General features: G+C 39.6%; 1 protein-coding gene and 1 pseudogene across 2 annotated transcripts; both read left to right on the top strand.

Annotated features, from left to right (window-relative positions):
• On the top strand, positions 1–23,885 carry Vmn1r63 (vomeronasal 1 receptor 63). 2 transcript variants are annotated; one of them, XM_017312405.1, is made up of 2 exons: positions 1–58; positions 22,582–23,501. In XM_017312405.1, exon 2 carries the CDS (start codon positions 22,599–22,601, stop codon positions 23,499–23,501), a length of 903 nt encoding a protein of 300 aa, XP_017167894.1. In that variant the 5' UTR covers positions 1–58; positions 22,582–22,598. The 2 variants fall into 2 exon arrangements, with proteins under 2 accessions (XP_017167894.1, NP_109667.1); NM_030742.1 differs by lacking the exon at positions 1–58 and adding an exon at positions 20,785–20,929 and having other exon boundaries at positions 21,859–23,885.
• Vmn1r-ps44 (vomeronasal 1 receptor, pseudogene 44) lies at positions 53–586 on the top strand (annotated as a pseudogene).
• Positions 23,886–27,761: the final 3,876 nt, after the last annotated feature.

The following is a 27,761-nucleotide window of genomic DNA, read 5'->3' as shown; positions in this document are numbered from 1 at the left end:
CTTACACCACTGTGCTATAAAGCCATCTCCATATTGTCTCAGAATAAAAACCATGGAAGTGTTGGCACTTCAGAAGGTTTTGCTTTGTCATGTTGTGGTTGGAACTGTGGGCAACATCCTTGTGTTTGTCCAAAATTTCTCTCCAATCTTAACTGACTCCCAACTGAGTCCCATTTTATGCACCTTGTCTGTGGCCAATACATTCAATCTACTTTTATTATCATTTCCATACGATGTGTAGTTTTTGATCCAAAAACCCAGAACTGGGGCTTCAGGCACAAATATGTGCTTCACTATGCCTGGGACTAATCAGGACCAAAAAGACCATGCTGAGACCAGAGCAGTCCAAACCACCCTGATGCTGGTTGTCACATGTGAGCTTTTATATTCAGAATTTTATTTGTCCACTCCTTCACATTGCTTTTGTGTACTCTCACCTCTGGTTGAGGCATGCCAAAGAACTTCTGTGTGTAAGCTTCCCTAACATTTCTCCATCACTATTAATCCTAAAGGTCCTTGTTGTATGCTATTCACTGATGGGCCAGAAATCCAGGTGACTATGAGTGCTAATTCAGAGCAACAGTGAACTTAAAATGTGTTCAAACACCAAAGATCCCATTCTTAGACCTGCAGGAATGAGACTGTTCCTGCCTTATTCTAGTTGGGATCTACCTGTGCACATAGCTTTTACATGTCCTAGTTCTGTCACCCTTGGAGTAGTTAGGTATGCTCTTGCTCAGTTTTCAGGCTAAACTTACTAACTCATTATAAGAACTTCTCTCTCTAGCACCAGGATTATGTCTTTATGTAAATGAAGCATTCCCAGCACTCCAGCCTCTACCAAAGATGTGTGTCAACCCCAAATACCCCCACCCTAACTGCAAAGTTTATGTAGCCCTTGTTTACCCACAATACATACATCTGTTTCCCTGAAATCCATGTCCAGAAATGGCTGTTTCTCTTAGCGTCTCACTGGCCACAGGCTTTGCTAACTCACCAGCCCATCTAAGATTCATTCCTTACAGTCCAGCTTCGTGTGCAATTGTGTCTGGATAACTAAGGGCAGAGGCTGATTCAGAGTGACAAATGGCACACAATGAAGAATCAACAAGACTGTTGGTTAACACACGATAGGGAGAGTGTGCACTCCTAGCCTTTGTCATCATTGGAAAGGCCCTAAACCTCCTCACTCTGTGGGCTTGCACTCTGTTTTTACTTCTTTTGATTTTCATTCAAACCATCAAATTGCATTCCGACACACTGAAAGGACACCTGTAACCTGTGGGTCTGACTCTCCCTAGCGTTGGTAGGAGTTTATCAACTCTTGGCCTGAACTCTGAGAGGCCACCGAGCATTGGCCAAAACCTTGTATCTTTTTCTCCTTAAGAAAGAAAACACTGCTTTCACATCAATCAATAAGTACTGCTAGCATAGTTGCTGGAGTTCTTAAACATGTAGCCAGGCTGATGTTCTAAGGCATTGCTGAAACCCCTGACAGTTACAAGGCTGCAGGAACATTCAATGTGTTTCCTTTCCTTTTGTATCCTGGGAAACAGCTCATCACTGTTTTTAAAAAAATTCAAATTAGGAAAATACATGGCCTCTTAAATTCCTCTGGTATAAAACTCAAAACCAGGCTCTTCCTTTTGGGAGGAAACTTTACAATAGCACCATTTATGGCCAGTGGTAATACAATTCTGATTCATGGGAAAGAGTCACTTATCTAACTCAACACAGAAACACAAAAGAGGGCAAAATTCCTTCCCTCCATTTTTGCCTATCATTGCTTATAGGGATGATGCTTTTTATACACTATTGTATCTCTGTCCATCCTTGCCTTCATCTTCTGATAGGTTAAAATAAAATGAGTATGGTCCATTTCAAAAGCAAGAATACTAAGGTATACCTTGGCACAGAGAGAGGAACTCTGGGAAAGAATCAGGTGTTGGGAGATTCACCAATGGGACGCAGAGGAAGTCTGATTTGAAACTGTGCAGAGGTAATGAGCCCTGTGGCAGAACATAGATCAGTGTAAAAGGGATAAGTGAATTGTGAGCCAGTGGAAACAAGCCTATCTTAAGGTCTAGGAACTACAACTCTCTGTGTCATTATTTGGGAGCTGCTGTGGGGATGAAAATGCACAAGGTTACATCTGGTGGCCAATATAAGGGCTCATAAAATCCAAGCTTAGTACCTAAGAAAGCCATGGGTGGAAAAGCAGGGAAGAAGCACTCCCTAGGAACAAGAGTTTCCTTTAGAGCCCATATTGTACAACAAAGCTGGCTGCTTAGGAGAAACAGGGAGCTGAAATCTCAGGCATGTGTCAATAGTTTCCAGAGCTGTGAAGTGGAGTGGGATTGGGACAGACTTCCTCATACACCCGAAAATAAGCCATGTCCATTGTGACAACTGCGCAGGAGTACCATGGCACAAGATCAGGCCATTTGACGAAGGCCAATGAACTGAGATTACACAGACTGGGCTGATTGGGCGTGATTGAGGGGTTATATAAGGGATTGCAGTCAGGGGCTAGAGAGAGACTCCTGCTTGCATGTTGAAAGGTTCCTGAAAAACTTCTTTGAGAAGAACGCTGTGTCATTGCTCTTTTCTGCTGGTCGGAGACATAAGCGACAAGGCAGCTGCTGTGTAGAGCCTCTCATAGGACAGTTATGGTAGTCAGCAAGAATAACAGAGTATCAGAATATCATTAATAGTGTCAAGGATAAGTGCTTGCCCATAATGATTCCCCCTGAAGTTCTTTTGTTTTATAAGAATAGTCAAAACAATGACTTCGTGAAAATTGCAGGCAAATGAATGGAATTAGAAAATATCATCCTGACTGAGGTAACCGAGACACACACACACACACACACACACACACACACACACACACACACACACACACACAAAAAAAAAAAAAAAAAAAAAAAAAAAAACAGACATGATCTATACTCATTGACAAGTGGATATTAGCCCAAAAGCTCAGAATACCCGTGATACAACCTGAAAATCATATGGAGCTTAAGAAGAAGGAAGTCCAATGTATGCATGCTTCAATCCTACATATAAGGGAAAAAATTAATCACAGGAGATAGAAGGAGGGAAAAACCTGGGAGGGAGAAAGGTGGGCAAGAGACAAAGGGGTGAGAGAATAAGGTAAAAGAAAGGACAGGAGAGAAGTACAAAGGGTCAGGAAATTGCATAGAAATATGTAGCAGTGAGGGATGGGGAACTGGAGGTGGTCACAAGAAATTCCCAGATGCCAGGGAAGTGAGAGGCTCCTAGGACCCAACAGGGATGACTTTAGCTAGAATACTGTCTTAGTCAAGGTTTCTATTCCTGCACAAACATCATGACAAAGAAGCACTTGGGGAGGAAAGGATTTATTCAGCTTACTCTTCCACATTGCTGTTCATTACCCAAGGAAGTCAGGACTGGAACTCAAACAGGTCAAGCAGGAGCTGATGCAGAGGCCATGCAGGGATGTTCTTTACTGGCTTGCTTCCACTGACTTGTTCAGCTTGCTTTCTTATAGAACCCAAGACTACCAGCCCAGAGATGGCACCACCCACAAGGTGCCCTACCCCCTTGATCACTAGTTGAGAAAATGCCTTGCAGCTGAATCTCATGGAGGCATTTCCCCAACTGATGCTCCTTTCTCTGTTATAACTCCGGCTTTGTCAAGTTGACACAAAACTAGCCAGTAAAATTTGACCCCTTTTCAACTTGACACACAAACACATCACTAGTAAGCCTCAACCTTTAGTTCTTATTCATCCCCAAGATCTAAATAACTTTAAAAGTCCCACAGTCTTTGCATATTAAAATTTCAATACCTTTAAAATATCCAGTATCTTTTAAAATACAAAGTACTTTAAAATTTAAAGTCTCGTAACTGTGGGCTTCACTAAAAAACTTCCTTGAAGAGGGAAAAATATCAGGGCACAGTCACAATCAAAAGCAAAATTCAATCTCCAACCATCCAATGATGGGATCCAACTCACGATCTTCTGGGCTCCTCCAAGGGCTTGGGTCACTTCTCCAGCCATGCCCTTTGTAGCACACATGTTGTCTTCTAGGCTCCAGTTGCCTGTACTCCACTCCTGCTGCTGTTCTTGGTAGTCATCTCATGGTACTGACATCTCCAAAATGCTGCTGTCTTCCACTGTAACCTGGCTTTAACAATAGCCTCTCAGAGGCTCTCTTCATGGTGCTAAGCCTCAAATGCTTTGCATGACCCCTTCACTCCTGGGCCATCAATTGCAACTGAGGATGCACCTTCACCAATGGCCTTCCATGGCCCCTCACAGTGTGGAGTTTTAGGTGCTCTGCATGACCCCTTCATGCCTTCAAAACCAGTACCACCTGGGTGACTCTTACACATTACCAAGTCCCACTGTAGCATGAGGCACAACTTTGGTTATCTCTGGAACACAGCCTCTGTGCTCTCAAAAAACACTTCCCAGAAAATGTCACCTCAATGATGCTGGTCTCTTCTTAATCACCACTAATTTCTTAGCTCAAGCTAACCAGCATCAATAGTCCCAGTAGTGCAAAGTTTTTGCCTTAGTAGTTCTGGTATCTTGTTCATCACAGCTAACCAGAACCACAGAATCTTCACAATTTTTACAATCCAAAATAGCAATGGCCCTGAAAAGAGTCTTTAATTTTCCCTCTGAAATCTCACAAGCCAGGCCTCCATTTTCTGCACTGTTCTCAATATTATCTTCCAAGGTCCTACACAACATCTCACAGAGCTCTTAACACCAAATGGATCTTCTGGCCCAAAGTTCCAAAGTTCTTCCTTAGTCCTCCCCAAAACACGGTCAGGTTGTCACAGGAAAACCCCACTTCTGGTACCAATTTGTCTTAGTCAGGGTTTCTATTCCTGTACAAACATCATGACAAAGAAGCACTTGGGGAGGAAAGGGTTTATTCAGCATACTCTTTCACATTGCTGTTCATCACCAAAGGAAGTCAGGACTGTAGCTCAAACAGGTCAAGCAGGAGCTGATGCAGAGGCCATGCAGGGATGTTCTTTACTGGCTTGCGTCCACTGGCTTTTTCAGCTTGCTTTCTCATGGAACCCAAGACTACCAGCCCAGAGATGGCACCACCCACAAGGTGCCCTCCCCGCTTGATCACTAGTTGAGAAAATGCCTTGCAGCTGGATCTCATGGAGGCATTTCCCCAACTGATACACCTTTCTCTGTGATAACTCCAGTTTTTTCAAGTTGACACAAAACTAGCCAGTACAAATATCAAATAAAGGGGAGATATATCCTATAGAAAGCAACTCCAGTAGATAAGCACAAACCCAGATGAGGGATGCGGGGCACACACCCATTGAAAAATTTTCAACCCAGAGTTGTACCTGTCCAAAGGGAAGACAGGGACAAAACAAATGGAGCAGAGACCGAAGGAAAGGCCATTCAGAGCCTGCCCCACCAAGGGAACCATCCCATCTGCAGACACCAAACACCCAGACTATTTCTGAGGTCAAGAAGCACTTGCTGACAGAAGCCTGGTTCCTTAAAGGCTCTGCCAGCACCTGAGCAATGCAGATGCAGATACTCATAGGCAACCATCAGACTGAGCCCAGGTACCCCAGTGGTCGAGCTAATGGAAGGACTAAAGAAGCTGAAGAGGATTGAAACACCATAGGAAGAACAATACCAATTAACCAGACCACCTAAAGCTTACAGGAACTAAACCACCAACCAAAGAATATACCTGGATGGCTCTACATCTGCAGATACATATGTAGCAGAAGATGGCTTATCTTCCATCCATAGGAGGGAAAGACATTTGCCTGCAGAGGCTCAGTGGCCCAGCATAGGAAAATGCTAGAACAGTGAGGCAGGGTTGGATGAATAGCTGTAGTTGAATTCTCATAGGCAAAGGGGAAGGGGGAGAGGGAGAATGGAATGAAGGGCTTGTGGAGAAGAAACGGGGAAGGAGGATATCATTTGAAATGTAAACAAATAAAATGATTAATAAAAAAAGAAATGTTCAACGTCCTTAGTCATTGGGGAAATGCAAATAAACAACTCTGAGACTACATTTGAAACTGGTCAAAATGGCCAAGATCAAAAATTCAAGTGACAGCATATACTGTGAAGATGTGAATCAAGGGAAATACTCCTCCATTGCTGGTTGGAGTGCAAACTTTATAATCAATTTGGAAATCAAGGTGACAGTTTCTAGAACACTGGGAATTTTTCTCCCTCAGTACCTAATATGCCACTTCTGGCCATATTCCCAAAAAATATTCCACCATGCCACAAAGATACTTGCTCAACTATGTTCATAGCAGCCTTATTTGTAATAGCCAGCAACTGGAAATAACCTAGAAGAATGGATTAAAAAAAGTGGTATAGCTACACATATGAACACTAAAGGCTATTACAAAAAAATTAAAGATATCACACATGGTAAAAATCTTCACTAAGTCAACATCTAATAGAGGGCTAATATCCAAAATATATAAAGAACTCAAGAAGCTAATCACCAAAAACCCAAAAAACACAAGCAAAAACTCCGGTATAGATCTAAACCGGGAAATCCCAACTGAGGACTCTCGAATGGCTGAGGGGTTCCTAAATAAATGTTCAAAGTCCTTAGAGATCAGAGAAATGCAAATTAAAACAACACTGACAGTCCACCTCACACTATTCAGAATGGCTAAGATCAAAACCTCAGGTAACAACACATGTTGGAGAGGATTTGGAGTAAGAGGATCACGACTCCATTGCTGGTGGGATTGCAAACTGGTACAACCACTCTGGAAATCAATCTGTAGGTTCCTCAGAAAACTGGAACTAGATCTACCTGAAGACTCAGCTATACCACTCTTGGGAATATACCCCAAAATGTCCCATCTTGCCACAGGGGAATGTGTTCAACTATGTTCATAGTGGCCCTATTTGTAATAGCCAGAGACTGGAAACAACCCAGATGTCCAAGACAGAAGAATGGATTTAGAATATGTGGTTCATTTACACAATGGAATAGTATTCAGCTATTTAAGAATGAGGACATTCAAACTTCTCTACAGTGTCTCTATAAGGTGGGTCCACTCAGGAGCACACAGGCTGCAGAAACAGCAGAACACCTGGGACAGGGTCTTACGGGTCTATATCTGCATCCATGAGGTTGGGAACCCTCTGTGCACCTTCCCTGCCAGAGGACAGCTTGCCTCCAGATAGTGTCTGACCCTAGGACTCAGGTGAGATCCATATTTTCTCTCTGGTGACTCTCTAAGGCCAGTCCACTCAGGAGCACACAGCTGAAGATGCAGCCAAGCAGCTGGGGCAGGATCCTACAGGCTTATATCCACAGCCAGTAGGTGGGGTTGTCCCTTAGCCCTCTGGGCACTAGTCTTGCCTGGAGAGAGCTGTTCTCCAAGGAGTGCTGATACAGGCTTACAAACCTGCAGCAGGAACAATTTCCAGCCAGAGACATCAAGATTATCCAACACCAGAGATTACCAGATGGCAAAAAAGCAAGAATCTTTCCAACAGAAACCAAGACTACTTGGCATCCTCAAAACCAGAACTCCCAACATAGTGAGTCCTTGATACCCCAACACAACTGAAAAGCAAGATTCAGATGTAAAATCATATACCATGGGGCTGGTAGAGGATTTAAAGAAGGACATTAATAACTCTCTTAAAGAAATACAGGAGAACACAGCTAAACAGGTAGAAGCCCTTTAAAAGGCAACTCAAAAAATGCCTTAAGGAATTACAGGAGAACATAGGTAAACATGTAGAAGCCATTAAAGTAGAAACACAAAAAAACCCTTAAAGAACAAAGGAAAACACAACCAAACAGGCAAACAGGTGAAGGAATTGCATAAAACTATCCAGGATCTAAAAATGGAAGTAGAAACAATAAAGAAATCACAACAGGGGGCATTTCTCGAGGTAGAAATTCTAGGGAAAAGAAAACAGGAGCCATAGTTTCAAGCATCAACAACAAACTACAAGACATTGAAGAATCAATCTCAGATGCAGAAGATTCCATAGAAAACAGGGACCCAAAGATCAAAAAAAAAAAATGCAAAATACAGAAAGATCCTAACTCAAAACATCCAGGAAATCCAGTACACAATGAGAAGACCAAACCTTTAGATAATACACGTAGATAAGAATGAACATTTTCAACGTTAAGGACAAAAAAATATCTTCAACATGATCTAAAAATGGAAGTAGAAACAATAAAGAAATCACAAAGAGAGAAAACTCTGGAGATAGAAATCCTAGGAAAGAAATCAGGAACCATAGCTGCAAGCATCAGCAACAAAATACAAGAGATGGAAGAGAGAATCTCAGGTGCATAAAACTCCATAAAAAACATAGGCACAACAATCAAAAAAATGCAAAATGCAAAAAGATCCTAACTCAAAACATCAAGGAAATCCAAGACACAATGAGAAGTCCTACAGATAATAGGAGTAGATGAGAATGAAGATTTTCAACTTAAAGAGTCAGCAAATAACTTCTTCAAAATTATAGAAGAAAACTTCCTATACCTAAAGAAAGAGATGCCCATGAACATACAAGGAGCCTACAGAAATCCAAATAGACTGGACCAGAAAAGAAATTTCTCTCAACACATAATATTCAGAACAACAAATGCACTAAATAAAGACAGAATATTAAAAACAGTAAGGGAAAAAGGTCAAGTAACATAGAAAGACAGACCTATTCAAATTACACCAGACATCTAACCAGAGACTATGAAAGCCAGAAGATCCTGGACAGATGTTATACAGACATTAAGAGAACACAAATGCCAGCCCAGGCTACTACACCCACCAAACTCTCAATCACTATCGATGGAGAAACCAAAGTTTTCCATGACAAAACCAAATTCACACATATCTTTCCACGAATCCAGCCCTTCAAAAGATAATAAAGGGTAAACACCAAAACAAGGATGGAAATTATGACCTAGAAAAATCAAGAAAGTAATCCTTCAACAAACCTAAAAGAAGACAGCCACAAGATCAGAATCCCAACTTTAACAACAAAAATAACAGGAAGCAACAATTACTTTTCCTTAATATCTCTTAATTTCAATGGACTCAATTCCCTAATAAAAAGACATAGACTAACAGACTGACTACACAAACAGGACCCAACATTTTGCTGCTTACAAGAAACCCACCTCAGGGAAAAGACAGACACTACCTCAGAGTGAAAGGCTGGAAAACAAATTTCCAAGCAAATGGTCTGAACAAAGAAGCTGGAGTAGCCATTCTAATATTGAATAAAATTGAATTACAAAACAAACTTATCAAAAAAAGAGAGGAAGGAAGGAAGGAAGGAAGACAGACAGAAAGAGAGGGAGAGAGAGAGAAAGAAAGAGAGAGAGAGAAAGAAAGAGAGAGAGAGAGAGAGAGAGAGAGAGAGAGAGAGAGAGAGAGAGAACAAGGAGGGCACTTCATACTCATCAAAGGTAAAGTCTTCCAAGATGAACTCTCAATTCTGAATATCTATGCTCTAAATGCAAGGGCAGCCACATTCATTAAAGTAATTTTAGTAAAGCTCAAAGCACACATTGCACCACACGATAATAGTGGAAGACTTCAACACCAGACTCTCATCAATGGACAGATACTCAAAACAAAAACTAAACAGAGACTCAGTGAAACTGACAGAAGTTATGAGACAAATGGATTTAACAGATATCTACACATTTTATCCTAAAACAAAAGGAAATACCGTCTTCTCAGAACCCATGGTACCTTCTCCAAAATTGACCATATAATTGGTCACAAAACAAGCCTCAACTGATACAAAAATATTGAAATTGTCCCATGCATCTTATCTGATCAGCACAGACTAAGGGTGATCTTAAATAACAACATAAATAACACAAAGCCAACATTCACATGGAAGCCGAACACTACTAAACTGAATGATACCTTAGTCAAGGAAAAAATAAAGAAAGAAATTAAAGACTTTTTAGAGTTTAATGAAAATGAAGCCACAACATACCCAAACTTATGGGACACAAAGAAAACATTCCTAAGAGGAAAACTCATAGCTCTGAGTGCCTCCAAAAAGAAACTAGAGAGAGCATAGACTCGCAGCTTGACAGCACACCTTAAATCTCTAGAACAAAAGGAAGCAAATTCACCCAAGAGGAGTAAACTACAGGAAATAATCAAGCTCAGGGCTGAAATCCACCAGGTGGGGAAAAAAAAAAAAGAACTATTTAAAGAATCAACTAAACCAGAAGCTGGTTCTTTGAGAAAAATCAACAAGATAGATAAACCCTTTGCCAGACTCACTAGAGGGCACAAGGACAGTATCCTAATTAATAAAATCATAAACGAAAAAGGAGACATAACAATAGATCCTGAGGAAATCCAAAACACCATCAGATCCTTCTACAAGAGACTATACTCAACAAAACTGGAAAACCTGGATGTAATGGACAACTTTCTAGACAGATACCAGGTACCAAAGTTAAATCAGGATCAGATTAACGAACCAAAAAGTCATATATTTTCTAAAAAAATAGAAGCAGTCATTAATAGTCTCCCAGCCAACCAACCAACCAACCAACCAACCAACCAACCAACAAAGAAACAAACAAACAAATCCCAGGACCAGAAGAGTTTAGTGCAGAGTTTTATCAAACCTTCAAAGAAGACCTAATTCCAGTTCTTCTCAAACGATTCTACAAAAGAGCAACAGAAGGTACTCTAATTCATTCTATGAAGCCACAATTACTCTGATACCTAAACCACATAAAGACCCAACAAAGATAAAAAACTTCAGACAAATTTCCCTTATGAATATTGATGCAAATATACTAAATAAAATTCTCTCTAGCCGAATCCAAGAACACATCAAAATGATCATTCATCATGATCAAGTAGGCTTCATCCCAAGGATGCAGTAACTGTTTAATATACGGAAATCCAACAATGTATTCCACTATATAAACAAACTCAAAGAAAAAAACTACATGATCATCTTGTTAGATGCTGAGAAAGTATTTGACAAAATCTAACATCCATTCATGATAAAAGTCTTGGAAAGATCAGGAATTCAAGGCCCTTGCCTAAACATAATAAAAAAATTTCATGGTAAACCAGTAGCCAACATCAAAGTAAAGGTAGAGAAGCTGGAAGCAATCCCACTAAAATCAGGGACTAGACAAGGCTGCCCAGTTTCTCCCTACCTATTCAATATAGTACTTGAAATCTTAGCCAGAGCAAGTAGACAACAAAAGGAGATCAAGGGGATACAAATTGGAAAGGAAGAAATAAAAATATCACTATTTGCAGATGATATGATAGTATTCATAAGTGACCATAATAATTCCACCAGAGAACCCCTAAACCTGATAAACAGCTTCAGTGAAGTAGCTGTATATAAAAGTAACTAAAAGAAATCAATGGTCTTTCTATACAAAAAGGATAAACAGGATGAGAAAGAAATTAGGGAAACAACATCCTTCACAATAGTCACAAATGATATAAAAGACCTTGGTGTGACTCAAACTAAGGAAGTTAAAGATCTGTATGATAAGAACTTCTAGTCTCTGAGAAATAAATCAAAGAAGAACTCAGAAAATGGAAAGATCTTCCTTTCTCATGGATTGGCAGGATCAATATAGTAAAAATGGGTATCTTGCCAAAAGCAATCTACAGATTCAACGCAATCCCCATCAAAATTCCAACTCAATTCTTCAACGAATTAGAAAGGGCAATTTGCAAATTCATCTGGAATAACAAAAAACCTAGGATAGCAAATTCTCTTCTCAATGATAAGAGAATCTCTGGTGGAATCAACATGCCTGACCTAAAGATGTACTACAGAGTAATTGTGATAAAAAAACACAAAAACTCCATGGTACTGGTATACAGAGAAACAGGTAGACCAATGGAATAGAATTGAAGACCCAGAAATGAAGCCACACACCTATGGTCACTTGGTCTTTGACAAGGGAGCTGAAACCATCCAGTGGAATAAAGACAGAATTTTCAACAAATGGTACTAGCACAACTGGAAGTTATCATGTAGACGAATGTGAATTGACCCATTCTAATCTACTTGTATTAAGGTCAAGTCTAAGTGGATCTAGGATCTCCACATAAAACTAGAGACACTGAAAACTATAGAGGAGAAAATGGGGAAAAGCCTCAAATATATGGGCACAGGGGGAAAATTCCCGAATAGAACAGCAATGGTTTTTGCTATAGGATCAAGAATTGACAAATGGGACCTAATAATATTGCAAAGCTTCTGTAAGGCAAAAGACACTGTCAATAAGACATAAAGGCCACCAACAGATTGGGAAAGGATCTTTACTGATCCTAAATCAGATAGGGGACTAATATCCAATGTATATAAAGAACTCAAGATGGTGGACTCCAGAAAATCAAATAACCCTTTTCAAAAATGGGGCACAGACCTAAACAAAGAATTCTCAACTGAGGAATATCGAATGGCTGAGAAGCGCCTGAAAAAATGTTCAAAAGTCTTAATCATCAGGGAAATACAAATCAAAACAACCTTGAGATTCCACCTCAAACCAGTCAGAATGGCTAAGATCAAAAATTCAGGTGACAGCAGATGCTGGTGAGGATGTGGAGAAAGAGAAACACTCCTCCATTGTTGGTGGGATTTCAAGCTTGTACAACCACTCTGTAAATCAGTCTTGTGGTTCCTCAGGAAATTGGACAGAGTACTACTGGAGGATTCAGCAATACCTCTTCTGGGCATATTCCAAGCTAGTATCTCACCAGCAAGAATTCACTTGGACAACCGGATTCTTCTAAGGCAAAGCTTTATTGCTTCATCTATAGGAAGAGCCCAAACAAGGAAAATGGTGCTGCTTATATACCCCTCCGTGTGACGTGTCAGCTCCTGATTAGCTACTCACTCATCACCCCACTACCAAGCCCCGGGATGGGCAGTGACTTGGCATGAATTTACTCTGGCACCTGCGCACATTACTTGTTTACCAGTTAGGCACAGCAGAGGCTCATGATGGCGATTGCTCACGGCTCTCCACATCTCCCCCTTTTTATTTTATTAAAATGCAAGCCACTCTTTAGTGGATGAAGATCGAGTTCAAATCTGTAGTGTGCAGAAATAGGGACCATGTACAGGATTGGCTCTTAGGCTCACAGGCTTTTACCCAGAGCAAACCTGACCTGCTCCCGTGCCATTTTTCCTAGGGGAGGGACACTTGGACACTCAACCCTCTTGCAAATCGACTTGTCTTCTAGGAGTGCCAAAACCTCTGAGCGACTCCTATGCGGTGCTTAGCCCAACAATCCATAAGAGTCAACGACCTACTCACTCATCCCTGTGCAATGAGTCTAGCCTCTAGGGGTGAAAGAGCCGAGTATGGCCTAGGGCGAGCCTTAATTGAGTCTCTCTCATTTTCCGCAGAACCGAGGAGTGCAAGAGCAGAGAACTCAGATGCCAATTAAGTCTTAAGCATGGATAGCCAAATTTCAGGGGAGGCCCCTTGTTCAATGGCTGCAAGTGCTTGAGGAATAACGACCTTGTCACGGTTTTGTTGGGTTCTGAGCTTGCAGACCAACCAGAGCATGGACACAAGCCCACAGCAGATGGCAGCACCTAACAAAATTATCCCCACCCATTCCTTAATGTAAGAAAAAGCAGAGGTAAGCCAAGAGGTAAAATTTCCAACAATGATGTGTTCTATTCGAGTTCCATTAAGGCTTAAAATCTGGCATTAGATGTAAAGAATTGAGGAAACACCCGAATGTGTCAATGGCATAGGTTTCAGGAACACAGAGCTCTTCAGTTCTCACTAGCGGGAGCACCTCCAGCCACAGGAACATCCATGTCCTCACAACTCCACCTGCCCTGAATTGCTTTGGTCAGCCGCTCTGAGACCTGCAGCTGTTGTCGATGATCTTGAGGAAACACAAACAAACAGACCCTCTTGCCCAAACCAATTGAGAGCACTCCTCTCTTACCTGATTCAGTGCCTCATTGTCTCTCTGGAGTTCTACAATACTGTCAACACTGGTGGGTAATGATTTCCACGCCCTTATGGCAATCTGATTCACCTGCTCAATCACCTGCACTGGATATCCTGTCTGTTGTTGTGCAAAGCAACCTTGACCAAGCAGCATATCCCTATCCCATGCTGGATTTCCTGCAGCAACTTTAGCCACCACCTGTTCATTTGTAAATTCAATAAAGAAGGCTTTCCAATCTAAATACTGCCCAGGTAAAAGGCATGCCTTTACCAAGCCTGCCCAATCGGACAGCATCATGCAGTGTCTATTCAAGGCCTCTACTTGAGCCACAGTATAGGAGGCAATTAAGCCATACGTCCACATGGACTCAGCCAAATTCCTGATTACTTTGAAATCTAGAGGCCCATGATATCTCTGCCCTGCTTGGTCAGTGAAAATAGGACATCCTAGCAAGGAGAATCTAATCTCTCTCCAAATCTCCAAACAGAAGGTCCGACTATATGCGGCTGCCTGCCCTTTTAAGAGCTCCATTTGCAATCGGCCCTCAGCAGGGCTTTTTCAGCTGGACCTGACTCCCAGCCACAGTGATTTTATCACTTTCTGCTGTGCAAATTGAGGTTGCTTTTCAAACAAGTTAAAGGATGGACAGCCAGCAGATAAAGTTTTAACCAATTATATTTTTCAACATGAAACACAGAACAATAATCATTCAAACAACAAAACAAAAACAAACATGAATTGACAGACATATGGACAATTTTGTGCACCAAAACCAGACAATAGACAGACAGGGAATAGACCTTGGTGTCTCAAAGGGACACAGATATCCTAACCAGAGCTAAGAATATCTCCATAGGAGCCAGAGAGGAAGCAGGACGTCTCCCATTTTCCTTCTGTTCCCAGGAGAGCTCTGAAATAGCTTATTTTCATTTTTTCTCTTTTTTGCTAAAAGATCCCAAACAGGGGATAACTGCTTTTCTAAAACTTATTTTCTCTCTCTCTCTCTCTCATGTTCAGACTCTACTTCCTTATCTCCTTCTTCTGGGAGTACTGCCAGAGAAGGGAGAGGAGGCACAGTGGCCCTGAGAGCTATCTTTAAGCCTTTGATGAAGGCTGCCTCTTTAGTCAAAGTCCTCGAGAGGAGGGTAAATTGACTCTTCTTTTTTATATTATCCTTTGTATCTTTATATTTTATATTATCTTTTGTATCTTTATATTTTAGTTTCTTTTCTTTTTCTCTTTTTATATTTCTTCTTTTTTCTCTCTCCCTTCTCCTTTTGCTCTCCCAGGGCATACTTTCCCTTGTTTCTCTTTTCCTTGGGCTCAAGGTCCGTGGAAAGGCCTGTTTTCTTCTTAGGTGCACCTTGTTTCCTCTTAACTCCTAATCTCTCTCCCCGCTCTGTCTCTGAGAGACTGTCTGGGACTTCCTCAAGGATCCTCTGCCCCCCTTAAAAGGCCTCTAACGCTGGAGAAAGTTCAAGACTGAATGTACCTTACAGAGATTTAGTGTCCCGTAGTTCTGAATCCGCCCCGTGAAATGGGGGTCCCATTTTCAGTGCCTGGTGATGGTATGGTCCCGGGTTTTCAGCGCCACTTATCCCAAGCTAGTATCTTGCCAGCAAGAATTCACTCAGACAACCGGATTCTTCTAAGGCAAAGCTTTATTGCTTCATCTAAATGAAGAGCCCGAACAAGGAAAATGGTGCTGCTTATATACCCCTCCGTGTGACGTGTCAGCTCCTGATTAGCTGCTCACTCATCACCCCACTACTATGCCCCGGGATGGGCAGTGACTTGGCACGAATTTACTCTTGCACCTGCGCACATTACTTATTTACCAGTTAGGCACAGCGGAGGCTCATGATGGTGATTGCTTACGGCTCTCCACATGGGCATATATCCAAAAGATGTTCCAACTGGTAATATGAACACATGCTCCACTATGTTCATAGCAACCTTATTTATAATAGCCAGAAGCTGGAAAGAACCCAGATGTCCCTTAACAGAGGAATGGATACAGAAAATGTTGTACATTTACACAATGCAGCACTACTCAGCTATGAAAAACAATGAGTTTGCCAGGCGGTGTTGGCATACGCCTTTAATCTCAGCACTTGTGAGGTAGAGGCAGGCAGATTTCTGAGTTCGAGTCCAGCCTGTTCTACAGAGTAAGTTCCAGGGCAACCAGGGATGCACAGAGAAACACTGTATTGAAAACAAACAAACAAACAAACAAAACAATGAATTTATGAAATTCCTATGCAAATGGGTGGATCTTGAGGATATCATCCTGAGTGAGGTAACCCAATCGTAAAAGAACATGTATTATATGCACTCACTGATAAATGGATATTAGCCCAGAAACTTAGCATACCCGAGATACAATTTCAAAACATACGAAAATCAAGAAGAAGGAAGAACAAATTCTGTATACTTCAAACCCTCTTAGAATTTGGAACAAAATACCCATGGAAGGAGTTACAGAGACAAAATTTGGATCTAAGATGAAATGATGGATCATCTAGAGACTGCCCCACCCAGGGATCCATCCCATAATCAGCCATCAAACAAAGACACTGATACATATGCCAGCAATATTTTGTTGAAAGGACCCTGATATAGCTGTCTCTTGTGAGGCTATGCCAGTGCCTGGAAAACCTTGTAGTGGATGCTCACAGTCAGCTATTGAACAGAACACAGGGCCCCCAATGGAGAAGTTAGAGAAAGTACCCAGGGAGCTGAAGGGGTCTGCAACCCTATAGGTGGAACAATAATACGAACTAGTCAGTACCCCCAGAGCTCGTGTCTCTAGCTGCATATGTAGCAGAAGATAGCCTGGTTGGTCATCACTGGGAAGAGAGGGCCCTTGGTCTTTCTATCTGTATATGCCCCAGTACAGGGGAACACCAGGGCCAAGAAGTGGGAGTGGTGGGTAGGTTAGCAGGGGGGGTAGTATATAGGGGACTTTCAGGATAGCATTTGAAATGTAAATGGAGAAAATTCCTAATAAAAAACCTGAAATTAAAAAAAAAACAATGAATTTATGCAATTCTTAGACACATGAATATATCTGGAGGATATCATCCTGAGTGAGGTAACCCAATAGTAAAAGAACACATATTATATGCACTCACTGATATGTGGATATTAGCCCAGAAACTCAGAATCCTTAGAAGTTGTTACAAAATACCCATGGAAGGAGTTACAGAGACAAAGTTCAGAGCTGAGTCTAAAGGAATGACCATCCAGAGACTGTCCCACTTGGGGATCCATCCCATAAACAACCACCAATCCTAAAAATTATAGCAGATATCAACAAGAGCCTTCTGACAGGAGCCTGATATAGCTATCTTCTGAGGGCCTCTTCCTGCCATATACAGAAATGGATGCTCATAGTCATGCATTGGACGGAGCACAAGGCCCCAAAGAAGGAAGTACCCAAGGAGCTGAAAGGGTCTGAAGCCCCATAGGAGTAACATCAATGTGAACTAACCAGTATCCCCAGAGCTCCTTGGAACTAAACCACCAATCAAAGAAAACACATGGTGGAACTTGTGGTTCTAGCTATATATATAGCAAAGGATGGCCTAGTCAATCATTAATGGGAGGAGAGTCCCTAGGCCCTGAGAAGTTTCTATGTTCCAGTATAGGGGAATATTAGGACTGGGAATGCGTGTAGATGGGTTGGGGAGCAAGGGGTGGGGGGAGGTGATAGAGGATTTCCGGAGGGGAAACAAGGAATGGGGATAACATTTGAAATGTAAATAAAGAAAATATCTAATAAAAAAGAAAAATAAAGAAAGAGGAAATGAATGGGATATAAAGTGAATTAGTATATAATAATAATAACAATAATATTAATAATAATAATAAATATTAGGGTATCCCATGGATATCCGATTGCTTTTTCCTCAGGTAATCACTAGTTTCAAGGAGAACCCAGTCTTTGGTCTCACTAATCCATTCCACAGAGATAATAGTGCATTGAGCAGGATTTTGAATGGCCTTTGTTCTAGGTCAATGTGATCTATATATAAGAAATATGGGAATGAAGACTGGGATGAAATGTCTATAATATCACATTTAATGGACAGAGATCCTACAGGACTCAGCAGCAATTCTAAGGTGAGTGATAATATATTACAAAGAGTAATATATCTCTTACTCTCCCTCTAACCACTTCTCTCTCTGTCTCTTTCTGTCTCTCTGTCTCTTTGTCTCTCTGTCTCTTTGTGTAAGCTAGAGATAGAAAATATAGCTTCTCGTATATGCACACAAAACCAGATTTAGCATAGGTGAATTTGCTTTTTAAATTCTCTCCATATTCTTCCTGAATGATTGACAACTTCTGTTGAAATGGTAATAAAATAATAAGTTGAAAAGATTATTATTTTATTGAAAATGTCTTTTGTAAAATCACAACATTTGTAAGCTTAAGAAGTGGAGAGATATCTCAAAATGTCATGTAAAGCAATGTTGTTGTTCATATTAATCTGTTTAAAGATGGTATGATTTACTCTAGCACACTTAACACAGATCATAGGTACATGTTACATTAGAAGAAATTATGTTAATATATCCCTTCATTTTCCCCAGAGAATATTTATAAAGAGAAATGAGTTTTGTATGTATGTATGTATAGGAAAAACCATAGAAGAAAAGAAAGAAAAATTAGAACTAATAGATGTATCCTGTCCCAACCCATGCATTCTTAGCAGGAACTTAAGATGGGAAAGAAAATAAAAGCAAGAGAAACTGTTGTTTCTTGGCTTCATTCAGCTGTGGCGATTTAGTTATCATTTTTGGAAGCATGGCAGAGACACCGCATTTAAGAGGAAGACATTCTGCCATTGAAGAGGATGCTGTTGGTCTTGCTGTGCTTAATGAAGAGTAGGAACAGATGATCACAATAGAATTCTTCTCTAATCTGTAAAGATAAATTACGGGATTTCACCCCTGTGGCAGCAGCAGCTTCTGTTCCCTCTTCATTTACCTCCACAAAGGACTTTTGTAAAACTTTAGAGACCACGACCTGTATTGCTGCTCATGCTAAAAAAGTCAGCCTTCTGTGGAACAAAGGCGTTGACCATCCCCATGTGTTCCAATGGAACTGGGAGATCATACTACTCTTCCACTTTGAACTGAGGCAAAGATAAATACAACCCCGTCATATGCATGTTTTCTACTCATGTCCACTCTAGTAACTTGTCAGCAGTGAGTTGTTCTTCAAACTTTAAAAGTGGAAGAACAGAGACTGCCATGATTAACTGAAAGACTGTAACTTACATGAACAATGAATTAAAGTGAAACCTTTAGCAATAATTAAGTACTGGTTTTTTGGTTTAGAAATAATTAGATAATTGAAAGTTAGATTTTATTTCCAATATACAAAAACTAGAATCATTGTTTTATAGAGAATAATCTAAATACATTATTGTTTATGCTCCCAGCCAATTATATTATTTTTAATAGATGTTTCTTTATATTTTCATGTACATAGTATTACATTTATCATTATCATATAATGTTCTATGTTTTTCTTTTCATTAAAAATATTTATAAACAGTAAAAAGAAGAAAATATAGTTTCTAAATTTCTTCATTGATATATTTCCATGAAGCCTATTTAATTGGTGCTTAGTATTATTAAATCTCCCCATATTCTCTCCTCATCCCCTCAACATAATTTAATTAATCACTTTCCATTAGTTCCTTTAGTCCTTAAATGACTTTGTTCTATCACAAGACCCTTAATCCTATGTTTTTTACTTTTATAGAAGTATTCCAAATTAAAGACATATAACTCAAGATTCAAAGTTAATGTCTACAAACTAAGGAAAATAAGCAATATTTGTCTTAATTTGTGGGTTACCATATAAAGAAAGTTTGCTTCTCAATGATCCATTTATCTACAAAGTTCTTAATATTATTTTGCTTAGCAGATAAATAGTATCCCATGGTGTAAATGTACTTCATGATCATTTTCCATTCATTATCTGATGTATATTTAAACTGTTTCTATATCATGGCTATAGTGAATATGGCAGCCATGAAAATGGGTGATTGCCTATATTATTAACTGATTCCTCAATCCATTTTCTTGAGTGTAATTACGGAATTTGTTTTTTTCCAAGTAAATTTCTCTAAAATCTGGTACAGTCTAATATAATAATAAACTTCCATGGAGAATTCAGAAAATGAGTCATGACCTATCTCAAACCACATAAACCTTGGAATAACCCAAGAAATCATGGTGGAGAATACAGGCTCAGTTGTTTGATTTGTCAGACTAAAATGCCCTTGTCCACACATGAGAAAATACAAGATTCCAGACTGCCTGGTGATGATATGTCTGGAAGGAATTGATTTCAGCCAGATTTTACAAGGTGAAAGCATATTATGTAATGCACACACACACCCCTGGATATAAACCTAACATATCTCTTGATCTCCCCTGAAGAGCACCTCTTTATACCTGATGACAACACCACTTTACCACCTAAATACTCCCTAAGGAAACAAGGAAAACTTCTTGTAACTTCGGCTCTACTACTCATTATGATATCACAAAATCTTGGGCATCATCAATAATTACCAGGAAGTGAAAATGGTGATGTGCCTTTGGGATCAATGCATTTTCTTTCATTAAAAGTTTTCCAATATACCCATACAGTCACATTCAATAACACGACAGATGACAAGGGAATGGACTCTCAGAAGTATTTCAGGACCTGGCACTCCCCCTTTATGAGCTCTGATTCATTCAGCAATCTGCACAGGACTTTAGGGGAGAGGTAGGCACTTCTTTGAGTCTGTCTTAGGAAATGGATACAAAAAGATGTTCTTCAAAGGGAGAGGAACTCAGAGCTATATTTCTTCAGTAACTACTCAGGAGCTGGCCTACATTTCTGTGAGCAACACCATATTTGCTGGTCCTAAGCAGGTGAGAAATCTGCAAGTTTAAATTACTACTTAAATTCTCTTCTCCCTCCTAAAATCCAAGGTGTCCTTTAAAGTGAACATTAGTCATTACAATGCTTTTGTCTTTCTCTCCCTAATTTACCTAATTATGTCAATGTTTTCATTTGTCTAAAGACATGTCTATTTCATGGCTCAGCATGTATATGTAAATGTACTTTAAAGTGACATGTATCCATTAGATAACTGGTTTTTAGTTGTTAGATGGAGGCTTATTCTTCCTATAGGGGAATAAATAAAGTCAGGTCCAGAAAAAGCGTAAGCTATATAAAATAAGTATACAAATAGTCTGTGTGTGCAAAGCATTTAATAGTGATGGTGTTAATGTTTTTTATTGTGGTTCACAAAAAAGGAGATGACTCAGATACGTGTCCAGCATCAAATTCCTCAGAAAAACAAATACAACTCAGACTGTTATGAATCAACAGAATGCTAGGATCCCTCAGAATTTTTTTTCCCAAATGAATGATACAAGTGAAATTCAAGGTTCTTCTGTGTGAACATAAAACTAGCAAATTTTAAAAATAATAGAATGGTTTTTATCATCATGATGAGTAGTCTGAAAATATATCAACATTATATGAATTAATTTGGGGAGAATATTTTATTCACTCTTTTTTAATAGATTTTATTTGCTTGGTTTTTTATTTATTTAATGTATGTGAGTACACTGTAGCTGTCTTCAAACACACCAGAAGAGAGAATCTGATCCATTACCGATGGTTGAGAGCCACCATTGGTTGCCTTGAATTGAACTCTTTTGAAAAATCAGTCAGTGCCCTTAATTACTGAGTCACCTTCTCAGTTCCTCATTCATATTTGATATAAACCATGGATTTTAATTTTGTGCTACATTTTTAAAGATTTCTTTCTTTATTTTTATTTTATGTGCAGTGGTGTTTTGCCAGCATGTATGACTTGGAAGGTCCAAATGCCTTGGAATTGGAGATAAATACAGTTCTAAGTAGCCATTGCAGTGTTAGAAATAGAATATGGTAATCTGGAAGCACTCAACTCCTGAGAAATCTCCCCAACACTTGATCAAATATGTAAAAGACATACTTATTTTATGTTATGCCTATTACTGTTTTGCTTGTGTGCATGAGTAGAAATATATGAATAAAGTGCCACGAAGCTGAGTAGAGGTCATTAGATCGAGAATCATCTCTCCAACAACAAATTTGAATTTCTTAACACATTGTTATAACATGAGGGATGATGTCAGTTCTCATGAGGCAAAAATGCACTCCTGTCTACAGACATTCACGTATACATATGCAGAGCCCATGTTGTGTTAAAATGTGTGTCATCCTGTTGAACAAGAGATATACAGTTGCATTACACACACAAACACACACACACACACACACACACACACTTACATCATGAGTGAAGGGAAAGGAAAATAAGTCTGAAGTTGATATTCTGGATCAATGTCCAATCATTGTTTTCCAGAAAAATCTCCTGTAGTGTGTCAAAGCAGTGGTAGCTTCTCAAAAAAAAAATAATACAAATCAATTGAAAAACAATTGAAAATCTTAGATAATTGAGAAGATTCTTGAGGACAGCACTGTCTAACCTGATCCTTACACCACTGTGCTATGAAGCCATCTCCAGGTTGTCTCCTGAAAACCATGGAAATGTTGGCTCTTCAGATCCTTTTGCTTTGCCATGTTGTGGTTGGGACTGTGGGCAACATCCTTCTGTTTGTCCATAACTTCTCTCAAATCTTGACTGACTCCAGACTGAGGCCAATACAGGTCATTCTAATCAACTTGGCTGTAGCCAATGCATTCATGCTCCTTCTCTTTGCATATTCATATGATCTTACTGATATTGTTCCCAGGAAGCCTCCAACTGACCTCAAATGTAAACTTGCATACTTCTTTCACCTGGTGGCTCGAGGCACAATCATGTGCTCCACCTGTGTCCTCAGTACATACCAGTTTGTCACTCTTGTTCCTGGTACCTGGGCTAGGGTCATGTTCAGCGAAATATCCCCCAAGGTTGTAAGCTATTGTTGTTACAGCTGCTGGTTGTTCAGTGTCTTAAATAATGCTTACATGCTAATGAATGTCAGTGGTCCACAGAAATCACACAATGACTCTGATTCTAAAGGCAATTCAATATGCTCCATCTCTGGGGTCAGTGTAGACATGAATTTCTTGCGGTTTTCCCATGACATCATATTCCTAAGCATCATGGCCTGGACCAGTGTCTCCATGGTGATTCACCTAAACAGACACCACCAGAGAATGAACCACATACATAAGGTCAATCAAAACAACAGAGGCCATGCTGAGACCAGAGCAGCCCACACCATCCTGATGCTGGTGGTCACATTTGTGAGCTCATATACTCTAAATTGTATTAGTATTTCATTTCACATTTCCTTTGTGGAATCTTGTCTCTGGTTGAGGTATGTCACAAAACTCCTGGCTCTAAGCTTCCCCACCATTTCTCCCTTACTGTTGATATTTAGGGATTGTAAGGGTCATTGTTCTCTGCGCATCATGTCAGTATGGAAATCTATTTGACAGGGGGAGCCATTACAGAGGGACAGTAAGGTCAAAACATGTCCAAACCCTGAAAAAAATCTCATCCTGATACCAGCAGAAGGACTGATCCTGCCTTGCTCTAGGACTGCATCTTACAGGTACACACAGAGCCAGTCCATCCCCCAGCTCTGCCACCCTGTGATAGTCATGTAACCTACTGGCCAGGATGCAGGGTAAACTTCCTATCTCCTCATAAGAACATGTCCAGCTAGCACCAGGAATTCCTAATCATGCAAATGAAGCAGTCCCAGAAACTGGACCACTGCCAATGATGTACACTCATCCCAAAAAACCCTAACCTCATTTCATGTGTTGTATAGACAATGCCACCCCCAATAAAGATGTCTGTTTCATGGAAAAAAATCTTGAGAGAAGGATGTTTCTCCTGGAATCAATACTGGCTGAGATTCTGATAACATGCCTGAACAAATATGCCTGTTTATTGGTTTTATAAAGGAAAGCTACTTATTCCTTTGAGATACTTTTTTATACAACCACTTTGTGGAAGTTATTTATGAGCTCTAGGAGTTCTAAAATATAATACATAGGGTTGCATATATATATATATATATATATATATATATATATATATATATATATATTCATATCATCTATGAATGGTGGTACTTTGATTACTTCCTTTCCAATTTGTATCCCATTGATTTCCTTTTGTTCTCTTATTGCTCTAGTTAGTACTTCAGTTCTGTATTGAATAGAAAGGGAAAGAGTGCCAGGCATGGTGGTTCACACCTTTAACCCCAGCACTTGGGAGGCAGAGGCAGGCAGATTTCTGAGTGCAAGACCAGCCTGATCTACAAAGTGAGTTCCAGGACATCCAGGGCTAAACAGAGAAACCCTGTCTCAAAAAACAAACAAACAAGAAAGAAAGAAAGAAAGAAAGAAAGAAAGAAAGAAAGAAAGAAGGAAAAAAGAAAGAAAGAAAGTAAGAAAGAAAGAAAGAAAGAGAGAGAGAGACTGAGAGAAAGGAAGAAAGAAAGAAAGAAAGAAAGAAAGAAAGAAAGAAAGAAAGAAAGAAAGAAAGAAAGAAAGAAAGGGAAGGAGTGGGCAGTCTTGTCTTTTCCCTGATTTCAGTGTTGTTGCTTTCATTTTCTCCCCATTAAATTTGTTATTTGTTATTGGCTTTCAGTATATTACTTTTATAGTTTGGGGTATGTGCCTTGTATTTCTGAACTCTCCAAAACTTTTAACATAAAGGGGTTTTCAATTTTGTCAAAGACATTCTCACCATCTAATGGGATGATATTGTGAATTTTTTTCTTTCAGTTTGTTTATATGGGGATTATATTGGTGAATTTATATATATATTGAGCCATCCCTGCATCTAAAAGATGAAGCCTATTTGGTCATGGTGGATGATGTCTTTGATGAGTTCTTGGACTTGATTTGTGAGTATTTTATTGAGCATTTTTGCATCTGTGTTCATACGAGAAATTAGTCTGAAATTGTATTTCTTTGTTGAATCTTTGTGTGGTTTAGATATCAGGTAACTATGGCCTTGTCAAATGAATTTGGCAATGTTGCTTCTGTTTCAATTTTGTGGGATAATGTGAGGAGTATTGTTATTAGTTCTTCTTTAAAGGCCAATTTACTTCTGCCTAAAGCCATCTGGCTCTGGGCTTTTATTTTACTTTAAACTTTAGATGATTGCCTCTAATTCTTTAGTGGTTATAGGGCTTTTTAGTTTATTTACCTGATCTTCATTCTACTGATAAATGGAATCTATCAGGAATACCATCCATTTCATTTAGATTTTTCAATATTTTGAACTACATGCTTTTAAAATAAGACCAAATGATTCTTTGGATTTTCTCCATGTCTGTTGTTATGTCTCCCTTTTCATTTCTGACTTTTCTTCTCTGGATATTGTCTTTCTGCCTTTTACTTAGTTTGACTAAGGGCTTGTCTATCTTGTTGATTTCCTCAAAGAGCCACCTCTTGGATTTGTTGATTCTTTCAGTCACTTTCTTTGCTTCCAGTTTATTGAATTCAGCCATGAGCTTTGTTATTTCCCGGCATCTACTCTTCTTTGGTGTGTTTCTATCTTTTATCTAAAGGTTTCAGGAGTACTATTAAGTTGCTAGTATTAATCTTTCTAGTTTGGGGCTGAGACAGAAGGAAGGACCATCCAGAGACTGCCCCACCCGGGGATGCATCCCCTAAACAACCACGAAAACCCAGACACCAACAAGATTTTGCTGACAGGACCAAGATATAGCTGTCTCCTGTGAGGCTTTGCCAGTGCATACAGAAGTGTATATTCACAATCACTGGATGTAAAACAGGGTCCCCAGTGAAGGAGGTAGAGAAAATACCCAAGGAGCTGAAGGGTTCTACAGCCCTATAGGAGGAACAACAATATTAACTAACCAGTACTCCTAGAGCTCCTGTCTCTAGTTGCATATGTAGCAGAAGATAGCCTAGTTGGCCATCAGTTGGAGGAGAGGCCCTTGGTCTTTCAAAGAATCTATTCCCCAGTATAGGGGAATGCCATGGCCAGGAAGCAGGAGTGGGTGCATTGGGGACCAGGGAAATGAAGAGGGTATAGTGGATTTTCAGAGAGAAATCTAGAAAAGGGGATAGCATTTGAAATGTAAATGAAGAAAACATCTAATAAGAAATAAATCTGAAACATATAAAAAGAATAATCACACTACAATTCACAGAGAGAAGGAAGCTTAGAAAAAAAGGGAGCTTAAAGCATGGGGCATAAGGGTTTGCATTGATCCTCCTGTAGAGGGAAATAGTAGAGATTGTGCATTTGAACTATAGGCAAGTATACAGGGGAAAATGGGGAATCATATGGGAGAAAGATGACTGAAGAGAGAGACAGAGACAGACAGAGACAGAGAGTAAGGGATAGAGACAAATGGATGGAATTGGGGGAATTTGGGGAGTGATGTAGAAAGCTATTACAATGGAAAGTTCTTGGAATTTGGGAGTATGGCCCTAAGTAGTACTTCAAGCAATGGATGACTCACAGTGTGTTATGACAATTCTTTCTGTAACCAGAAAAATCTTCTAGGGGTGGAACTTGTCCACCAACCCAGCCACAAAGCATTCCAAATACAACATGCCTTGTCTTCAAGTTATGGTGCAGCAATGATGGCTCAGAGCTTGTGAATGTGAGCAACCAATGACTGATCTATCTTGAGGCCCACACAACACTAAGGAGCCCATGTATGACACTGCCTAGATGCCCAGAAATTTGAAACTTGATAGCCCAAAGACCTAGTAACTACTGATAAAACAAACAACTCAAGTATGATGAAAACATTCCTAATGATATTCTGTGATCACACAGGCTTTCTCCAGCATCTGTTGGTACCAGAGGCAGAGGCACATAGCAAAATAGTAGATGGAGCTTGAAGAACCCTGAGGAAGATGGGTAGGAAAAACTATAGGAATCAGAGTGGAAAAGGACACCAAGAGAACATGGCACATAAAATCAACTAAGCAAGGCTTATAGGGGCTCATAGAGTGAATTCAATCATGGAGCCAGCATGGGTCTGACCTAGGACTTCTGCAAAATAAATTAGAATTAGAATTTTTGTAGAACTCCTAAGATAGGAAGTGGGGCTGTCTCTGACATTTTGCCTACCCTGAGGATCCACATACTCCTACTAGACTACCTCATCCAGCCTTGATAGGAATAACGTGTGAAATAGTTCATTTGCTAAGATCAGTTTCTATCATGCACAAAAAACCAAATTCTATTCCCAGCACCCTCTTGACAAATAACAACTATTGATAACTACAATTTCAGAGGGCCTGATGCCTTTTTATGGCTTTCATGAGCACTGCACACATGTGGTACACTGACACACAGTATATCATATATAAACGTAAAATATAAATAAATAAATCTTTTTTTGGATCTGGCTCTTGAGTTTTTACTTTTTGTCTTTGAAATGCAGAATGAATAACCTTGATTCATAACTTACCTGTTTGTCTTTTCTAATTTCTCCTGACAATTTTCATGACTTTATTTTCTATTGCTTTCTAGTATTCAGCCATTTCAATATTTAAGTTAATGGTGTTAAAACATGTGAAAATTAGTATTTGCTTTTGCATTGTACTATGAGCTCAAAAGACTGATATTTTACTTAGAATCATTGTTAGGAACTTCATAGAGTATTTAGTAATGACATGGTAATTCTGTATGAGTTAAGGAAGGTCACACACTATTATAAGCTATGTAGCTGTCACCATGAACAAACA

This window comes from Mus musculus, chromosome 7 (genome assembly GCF_000001635.26).
Source record: "Mus musculus strain C57BL/6J chromosome 7, GRCm38.p6 C57BL/6J".
Lineage (NCBI taxonomy): Eukaryota > Metazoa > Chordata > Mammalia > Rodentia > Muridae > Mus > Mus musculus.
This window is presented reverse-complemented; position numbering and strand designations above follow the sequence as displayed.

Coding starts and splice junctions, on each gene's coding strand:
- Vmn1r63 (NM_030742.1), top strand. CDS start 22,599: ATGGAAATGTTGGCTCTTCAGATCCTTTTGCTTTGCCATGTTGTGGTT.